Source organism: Oncorhynchus mykiss, chromosome 18, assembly GCF_013265735.2.
Source record: "Oncorhynchus mykiss isolate Arlee chromosome 18, USDA_OmykA_1.1, whole genome shotgun sequence".
NCBI lineage: Eukaryota > Metazoa > Chordata > Actinopteri > Salmoniformes > Salmonidae > Oncorhynchus > Oncorhynchus mykiss.
The window spans coordinates 36,071,268-36,080,906 of NC_048582.1; the positions used below are offsets into that span (position 1 = coordinate 36,071,268).

Sequence of the window (9,639 nt, forward strand, 5' to 3'; positions counted from 1 at the left end):
CATCCTCCGAGAGCAACTTCTCCCAACCATCCAGGAACAGTTTAGTGACAATGTCTTTTCCAGCATGATGGAGCACCTTGTCATAATGCAAAAGTGATCACTAAGTGGCTCGGGTAACAAAACATAGATATTTTGGGTCCATGGCCAGGAAACTCCCTAGACCTTAATCGCATTGAGAACTTGTGGTCAATCATCAAGAGGCGGGTGAACAAACAAAACCCCACAAATTCTGACAAATTCCAAGCATTGATTATGCTAGAATGGGCTGCCATCAGTCAGGATGTGGCCCAGAAGTTAATTGACAGCATGCCAGACTTTTTGCATCAACTTCATATAATTGTCAATAAAAGCCTTTGACACTTATGAAATGCTTGTAATTATACTTCAGTATTCCATAGTAACATCTGACAAAAATATCTAAAGAAACTGAAGCAGCAAACTTTGAAAATTAATAATTGTGTCATTCTCAAAACTTTTGGCCACGACTGTAGATTGAGAAAAATAATTGAATCTATTTTAGAACAAGGCTGTAACAAATTGTGAAAAAGGTGAAGGGGTCTGAATACACTGTAGCTCTAATCCACATTATTAGGTCTGTCTTCTCTATATGACTTCACAGTGCAATGGCAGTTTAAGATTATATATAAAGTTGTTAGTGTATCCATCTGTACACTAGTCTAAAGAATATTCATACATTTGGTTCGTAAATCTACGGACAAATTATTTAATCGGTTAAATTGTAAACAGGAATATCCAAATACATTTTCCCCAAATTGTACTTGACGGTGATACGTTATTCTTTGGCTTGGAAAAAAAGTGGCTATAGTGATTAAAGAAAAACATCGATGTTATCAGGTAAATCCCATTCTCACCCTCCCTTAAAACTCAAACAAGCTCTAATATTTGGGGAATTAAACCTGAAATTCCTTCAAGGGGCAAAAACAATAATTCCATTTTGTCTAAATAGTTCTACGTTAACCACATATTACATAGGTTTTGTGGTGCAGTAAAATTACTTAGATCATCCCCTAATTTACTATTAAATCATTCCAATCATTTCATTTTGACTATCCACCAGTCCCATCCCTAAAAAAAAAGAGTCAGCCAGCCCCCACCCCTGTGTGTGTGTGTGCGCATTTATGTACAAATTCCACAGAAAGAGGGCGATAGTGTCTTCGTTTTACTCACCCTCACGCTTGGGTATCATCCACCACCAGAGTGGTGTCTGTGTACTCTCCCTATCCAAGTGAGTCTCGTAAATCATTTGGATACACAAATCTTTGACTGGTTTGTGTTTCCTGAACTAGATATCTCTTGCTAAGAGTGAACTGCCAGTCATCCCACCACCACCCATCTATAGTCTAAAGCAGAGGTGTCATATTTCATGGAGGGCCTGGTGTCTTCTGGTTTTTGTTTCCTTTAAATAAAGACCTAGACAGCAGGTGAGGGGAGTTTTTTCCTAATTAGTGACCTTAATCCATCAATCAAGTACAAAGGAAGAGCATAAACCCACAGACACTCAGCCACTATTGAGTAAGTCTGTCATTTCTGGTGTTTTGACGTGTGTATGAGTGTGAGCACCTTTCCTTTCCCTCCCTCTCCCTTACACGCTCAGCAGCCAGAAGAAGAAGAATATGGCCACGAACAGGAAGAGAGAGTCCTGCCAGTTGTTGCCGTTGCCTTGGTGATCGGCTGCATATGCGTCTGGGGGAACAGTGATAACATTGCAATGACTAGTCAACAGCTATCGCATCAAGGAATAAATGGATGGTTGTGTGTGTTTGTACCTGCTCTGTGGTAGGGGTCATTGGTGTTGAAGACTGTGGTGAAGAAGCCGAAAGGGAAAGCACCGATCCCAAAGGACATGTGGAAGCCATTGTCCCCGAACCCCTGGAAGGGCTGCAAGAAGAGGAAAGAAAGGAATAGTGGTCTCTCATTACAAATAGAGTAAACACAGAAAATAACCATGTAATAAACATATTAAAAGGATACTTCGGGATTTTGGCAATGAGGCCCTGTATCCATTTCCCCAGAGTCCGATGAACTCGTGGATACCATTTTTATGTCTCCATGTCCAGTATGAAGGACGTTAGAGGTAGTTTTGAAAGCCAATGCTATCTAGCGTCAGCGCAATGACTGGAAGTCTGAGTATCTGCTAGAATGATAAAATACCGAATTATCCCTTTAAACATCAATTAAAATCTAAGCGATGGAGTGTAAGACTCACCCCTCTGCTCTCTGGCTCTGTTCTCTGTCCCGGAGGACGAGGCGGGGTTTTCAACCTGGAGAACAAAACACTAGTTAACCAATGCAGTTTCTCAGTGTCACACATTCACAAATAATGACAGACAAAAAACACAGTGTACCTGGGGTCCTCTTGGCTGGAGCTCCCTCTGCCGTAGAGGGGGATGACTTTCTCTCTGCTGATGCCTGCTTTACACACAGGACACTGCTGTTGGCTGGGTCGCGTCTCCAACCACTGACACAGACCGAGGAGGGAGAGAAAGAGAGATCATATGACAGGTGAGACAGAAGCCATACCGTACCGTCTGTTCAATTCCGTCAGTCTATTGGCTTGCACTGACTTACTGCAACGTGCCACACACAGGGTAGATCTATGTGCTGTTCTGTGTTATGTAGAAGGATGAGTTAATATACTGTAGTAGAATGATTTATTATTATTTTTTAAATTGGGGGAGAAAAACCCCCACATTATACCATGCACTTTCTGTGTCGGTAATATAAGAGAGTTGTGCAATATAGCACAAAACAGTGTCAAATACAAACAGCTGGGAACACAAGGCACTGAAGTAGTGTTGACACTATTCTATCAGAGTTAGCGCAGTAACTAATGAACGAAAAACATTGATTCTCAAAGGAGAAGGATATGCAATACTATGCATGGTGAAATGTACGTTACAGCTAGTGCTATAATCTAAAGCACCGCAAAGACAAAAAGGGGGTTCACATAAAACACTGGTGTAATGAATGGGAGCTTGAGAACATGATGAACTTTAAGCTGCACTGAGTCAACTGACTGACCAAGGTGGTCTCAGGTCATGTCATCGGACTGGGAGCTGGTTTCAACCAGTAGAAAAAGTGTAGCCTAATATTTACCACCACTGTGAAACTAAAGACAACACCTTTAAAATGGCATACTTACTTGATGAAGGCAGGGCCAGCTGTGAAAGAGGGAAGGAGAAAGATTAGTGTGGGTATTATGAATGGCGTCACCTAGAAACATGGTGACATTTGGAGCAACCTCCTAGCGACCTACTTCATCGAGTCTGAATTGATACACAGAGATTCTCAATTGCATACTCCTCGCATCCTTCTCAAAACCCATTGGATGAGAAAGCTGAGGTCCCGCCCCTCTGACCTTCTCCAATGGGTTTTGAGAAGGTGGTGAGGAGAGAAGACACAAGGAGTATGCAATTGCAAACTCTCCCATAGGCCTAGTTAGTGTGCTAGATTTTGGAATCCATATTCACCTTATTTTCCAGTAGGCCCCCCCACCTACAGGACGCATCTGGTTACCCTGTTCTGACCTTAACGATGTGAGTGATTAAAATCATCCGGGCTCCCCATCACTAATGTTAATTAGCTCCATTGGTCATCGCTCGTTAGCACAGTCTCGCCTCGCTGCTGGCCAGATTAATGCATTGTGGAAGAGAAGGATGGTACATGTACAGTAACACGGCACAGGTGTGGCATATCAAGAAGCTGATTTTAAAAAGCATGATCATTACACATGTGCACCTTGTTCTGGGGAAAATAAAAGGCCACTCTAAAATGTGCAGGTATGTCACACAACGCCACATATGTCTCAAGTTGAGGGAGCGTGCAATTGGCATGTAAGACTGTCCACCAGAGTTGTTGTCAGAGAATCAAATGTTCATTTCTCTACCATAAATAAAGCCCAGGACCTCCACTTCCGTCTTCTTCACCTGCAGGATCGTCTGAGACTAGTCAACCCGACAGCTGATGAAAATTAGGAGTATTTCTGGCTGGAATAAAACCCTTTTGTGGGGAAAAACTCATTCTGATTGGCTGGTCTAGGCTCCCCAGTTGGTGGGCCTATGTCCTCCCAGAAACACCCACGGCTGCACCCCTGCCCAGTCATTTGAAATCCATAGATAAGAGCATAATGAAATTATTTAAATCGACTGATTTCCTTATATGAACTAACTCAGTAAAATAATTGAAATTGTTGCGTTTATATTTTGTTCAGTATACATAAAATATCTAGTTATATTTTTCAGTTCAGTAATATGTGTTCCATCAAGTCTCATTGATCATCTGGACTGGAGAGTTTTTTCTGTCAAGGACAGTCTTATCTTACTCCTCTATAGTGACAGTGCCTCTGACACCAATCCCACTCTTAACCCCGGAGATGTAACTGAACTCCACACGAATGAGTCAATGCATGCATGTTTACATTACAAACAATGCAACTGTAGCCAACAACTTTGCAGAAACTTGAAGGTCAACGCCTGCCGTTTGTAATACATGATTCAGGTGGCAATATTGGGAAAATCTAAATCAGTGATGACACGTGCTTAGTAAAAATCAATGATTGTTTAGTGTGAGTCACCAAAGTTATCCATTGCGCAGTGTCTAATAGTTATTAATACACCCAACGCAGAAACTCAAACACTGACTTGAGTTCCATGCAGCAACCAGGTGTGTACCAGAGAGGCATTCACTGTTACATTGCAAACGTCAGATTGATATAATGTTGCTGTAGCTGGCGCACAGGCGAAGCTGGAATGGGACATGAATCAAATTCCATAAGAATGATTTTGGCAAGATGCTGATGGCTAGGCAACTTCCAATAATGGACTAAAGAAGCCTAACGTTACTCCTTATAGACCAATCACCTTACATATTCTGTTTAGCGGCGAATTGGTAGCCTGGGTACTAACTAGTCTCTTTAGCTAATCCACTCCGTGTACTCCATGCCATGTGCCCATGGCAAGGAGTGGAACGTAAGATAAAGAGACTGGCCCTCAGAAAAGCGAATAAGTTCTGGAAGCCAAAACAGCTAAATACTCCATCTAAAAGTGAATCGATTCTCAATTGCGGTAATGTTCTAGAAACATAAACCACTCTACTTTCATATCACACAAAAAAACATAAAATGTAACAAACTGTACATTTAATTAATATTAATAAAATGTGCGAACATTTTTGTAAAGGCATGAGGTGATGAGCATACACCATTTTCAAATGCACTTTATTTCGATGGGTTGGCTAATGTATGAAGCTCAGCCAACCAACAATACTCATTCATGATTAACGTTCGCTATTAACTAGACCTCCAAGTTAGCCATCTTGCTTTTTAGCTAGCTAACATTTAACTATATAAAAATAAGCCTTGTGCATGCATTTGTCATCGACGTATGGGTGTGAACCAACAAACCACCAGCTTGTTATCGTAGAGAAACAGGCTAGCTGGAATTTGTTAGAAAAGATAAACAAGGCAATGCCAGATGACTAGGTATGTAAGCAAGCTGCTAGCAGCATACAACATTCCCTACTCGACGATTGATCAAAAGGATCCCCGCCTCGTACCAGAACAAGTGCCCGCACAAACTGATGACAGCGTCCCTTGCTGTGTCCAAACAAATGTTGCATTCGAATGTGGCCCGATCTGGCTTGCGTTCTGTCTCTCCGCCGCTTCCTCCCGGGCCATCGCGCTCGTTGCTGTTCTCACCATCCGTGAACCCTCCTCTGCTTGCAGGCCCGCCGTCACTCGAGGACCAGGGATCCGCGGCCGCCATAATTGTTTACTGAAAAAGTAATAACTCCGCCAGACGAGAGCTAGCTTCGAGATTTCACCGTACCTGTGCACCACCCCGCCCGTTTCCGTAAAAAAAAGAAACAACTAGGAGGAGTTTAAAGGTCCTGATCAGTCATTCGGATTCCCATGTAAAATAGACGTTTGTAAACTGAAATATCACATATAATATTGTGGGGGGATAGAAATGCTAAAAATATAGGAAAACGTGCTTTTTCTCCCGTGGCTAACTACCAGAAAGTTTTAAAAACAGACTGAGTGGGTGAGTGGGCTTATATTGATGACTGGCAACCCTATGAAACGCCTATGTGAATGATGCAGTGAGCAGTTAATGCAACATTAATACACAAAGCAACTCACACAACATTGAAATTGCAAATCTCCCGTTTGGCATGTCTCTTGTGATGCGATTCACAGAAGTGCTGACTGATGTGTTGACATACCAACTGCATTATTGTTATAAACGACCCCCTTTCCCGTTTGGTCCTTTATGGTTGAAGACCTAGCTAGCCAGACACATTTTTATTTTATTTAACTAGGCAAGTCAGTTAAGAACAAATTCTTATTTACAATGACGGTCTACACAGGCCAAACTCGGACGACGCTGGGCCAATTGTGCCGCCCTGTGGGACTCCCATTCACAGCCGGATGTGATGCAGCCTGGATTCGAACAAGGTACTGCAGTGACGCCTCTTGGGAGCCCATAGAAATGAGAAATATATCAGTATCTTTGCCATAGATGAATAGTGTAAACGTTTTATTATATTTGCCGATAACCTACATCCATTTTTTTGCAAACACACCTTCTCCGATGTTTCAAGGTTTCAAGGCAGTACTTATTAAAATTAGGTAAGAGAATAGCATCATGTTACCATTGGTGTATTAAAATGATAGTTAGGGTGATGTCACCCTTTACTCTTAAAAATGTATCCAAATGTTTGACATGGAGAGGACCAGTAACTTTATGATCAAACTTTAAAAATGTAGAAGCAACAGTATTTTTCATACTTTCATCATCATCATACAAATATTTTCACTGTTCATGACCTTTAAAGTTTGTGACTAGATGGAATAGCCTACAGCTACAGACGAGATATACAGTTTAACTACCACTAGAGTTGTACTTAATGTTTTGAAGCCAGAGGACGAGTCTGAGTCTTGTGCATCTTTCTCGAGCTTTGACTTTTCGGCCTGAAAATCACTGACTTCATGATTTGACCTCGGTTTTTTTCGAGATCTCAGTTGTCTTGAAAGCACCAACTAGCCCAGGTACTTCCCACACAATTGCGGGACCTCAGTACTTGAGAAGCGGGAGAAACACACTGGCGCGTTTGAGTGGTAAGGAGAAAGTAGCCGAATGTAGACGAAAGTCGGGGGAAGTAGCCTACATATGCACCGACAGTAAGTCGGACAACTTCATTTGTTTTGTTTTGGTACAGTCCACATGTAGCTTTGTTTTGGTCACAGGTCCAGGAATGGCTGAAGAATTGCAATATTTACCTGCAGTTAACCCTGCAGATAGCACTACTGGGCGATCTAAAAAGTCATAGTCAATCGATCAATAATATAATAATTATTTTAGCAAAAAATAACATTTTCAATTTACAATCTGTATAAAGAATGAGAATAGAAAGGTTCAGAACTTTTGTGAAACATCACAGCACAGTTGAAAAATATATGGCAAATAGAAATCCAATATGGATGGTGTTAACAGGTGAAGGTTGGGACTAATAACGACTAATACCAACAAGATAACTCATATAAAACATGCTGTGCCCGTAATACGTATATAGGTTAAGAACTTTTTTGAAGGAGCACTGTTTGAAAGATATAGCAAATAGAAATCAAACCGGAGGGACATCATACATGTATGGGAGAGGTTGAGGGTGGAGGAAGGACAAGACTTAAAAACAAACAAAATAAAACTATTGTAAAATAGACTGTGGCCATAAAATGTATATAGCATGTATAAGCTGGAAATACAGGCCTAAGCGTTGTTGTTCACTAGTTTGCTCCAATTGGGGGTAGGTGTGGTAGGGTAATAAAGGAAATATATATATATTTTTAAAGATATGTATGTATGTATATATATATATATATATATATTTATATTTGCAAAAAAATATATGGGGGATTGGAAGTGGAAATTACATTGATGGAAGCTACAATCTATCTGCAATATTAAAGCTATGGGTGTTTTCTGTTAAGAGAATGTGTTTCTTGTTAAAAGACTAAATAGCACTGAAGGGAGTAAGCAAAGACACTATGTGTAATCCTGGGATTAAGTGTATTTATTGGTGTAATTCTATAATGGCCTATAGTTATCTGTACTTAATCCTAGAATGGCCCGTAGTAATATTATAGTCCGATAATGGCATGTAGCAATCTTATAATTGCCTATAGTAATCTGTACTTATTATTTTCTGGAAATAATGTATAGGTGCGCCACCAATATAATTGATCCAAGGAACTAGGAAGGTGAAACCCCGCCTAGAGGAAATAACTTGGAAACAATGGTGGAGTAAAGCCAAGGGGATATGGTTATTAGCATAAAGTGGAGGGACTATGAAACCTGTATAAGCATGACACTGTATAAAAAGAGTGGACTGAGACTGAGTCCGGAAGATGGTCCATGGGCCAGCTCGGCTTGTTACTTTATATAAAGTATATTTGAATTCACAAGTTCCGGTATCTGAGAAATGTGATTGAGTGAACATTTCCACGACAAAGCTGGTCTACCCCCTAAATTTAACAAAGAAAAAAGAAATAAAGAATATAATATAAAAAGTCGGACAACTTCTGCTGTTTCTATGAAATGCGACAATGGCAGACATGGCATTCGCCTTTGTTATTGCCGACGAAGTGGATGCTATCTAAATTCCACTTCTCCTACACCAGTGGTTCCCAAACGTTTTATAGTCCCGTAACCCTTCAAACATTCAACCTCCAGCTGCAAACCCCCTCTAGCACCAGGGTCAGCGTACTCTCAAATTTAGCTTTTTACCATCATTGTAAGCACACACATTATACGATACATTTATTCAACATAAGAATGAGTGAGTTTTTGTCACAACCCGGCTCGTGGGAAGTGACAAAGAGCTTTTATAGGTCCAGGGCACAAGTAATAATATATTAATAATCAATAGTTTTGCTCTTTATTTAACCATCTTACATATAAAACCTTACTCGTTCATCGAAAATTGTGAATAACTCACCACAGGTTAATGAGAAGGGTGTTCTTGAAAAGATGTACATAACTCTGCAATGTTGGGTGAGAGAGTCTCAGTCTTAAATCATTTTCCACACACAGTCTGTGCCTGTATTTAGTTTTCATGCTAATGAGGGCCGAGAATCCACTCTCACATAGGAATGTGATTTGAAAAGGCATCAGCTCGATTTGGCAAGGCAGGATACTTTGAGTGCAGCCCAATCCAGAAATCTGTCAGTGGCTCGGGAAAATACCTACGTAGTTGCGCACCCAACTCACTCAGGTGCTTCGCTATATCACATTTAACCATGTCCATAAACTTCAGTTCATTTGCACACAACAAAAATCATGCAATGATGGAAAGACTTGTGTGTTGTCCTTGTTAATGCAGACAGAGAAGAGCTCCAACTTCTTAATCATAGCCTCAATTTTGTCCCACACATTGAATATAGTTGCGGAGAGTCCCTGTAATCCTAGATTCAGATCATTCAGGTGAGAAAAAACATCACCCAGATAGGCCAGTTGTGTGAGAAACTCGTCATCATGCAAGCGGTCAGACAAGGGAAAATGATGGTCAGTAAAGAAAACTTTAAACTAATTTCTCAATTTAAAAAAAATGTGTCAACATTTT

General features: G+C 40.7%; 1 protein-coding gene across 2 annotated transcripts; it reads right to left on the minus strand.

The window, feature by feature from the left end:
- Window positions 1–427: 427 nt before the first annotated feature.
- LOC110496109 (E3 ubiquitin-protein ligase RNF5) lies at window positions 428–6,032 on the minus strand. 2 transcript variants are annotated; one of them, XM_036952637.1, is made up of 7 exons: window positions 3,908–5,717; window positions 3,492–3,642; window positions 3,164–3,182; window positions 2,367–2,479; window positions 2,228–2,282; window positions 1,788–1,899; window positions 428–1,704 (listed from the first exon to the last, which is right to left on the minus strand). In XM_036952637.1, exons 2-7 carry the CDS (start codon window positions 3,527–3,529, stop codon window positions 1,604–1,606), a joined length of 438 nt encoding a protein of 145 aa, XP_036808532.1. In that variant the 5' UTR covers window positions 3,530–3,642; window positions 3,908–5,717; the 3' UTR covers window positions 428–1,603. The 2 variants fall into 2 exon arrangements, with proteins under 2 accessions (XP_036808532.1, XP_021427484.1); XM_021571809.2 differs by lacking the exon at window positions 3,492–3,642 and having other exon boundaries at window positions 5,575–6,032.
- Between the last annotated feature and the right edge of the window lie 3,607 nt (window positions 6,033–9,639).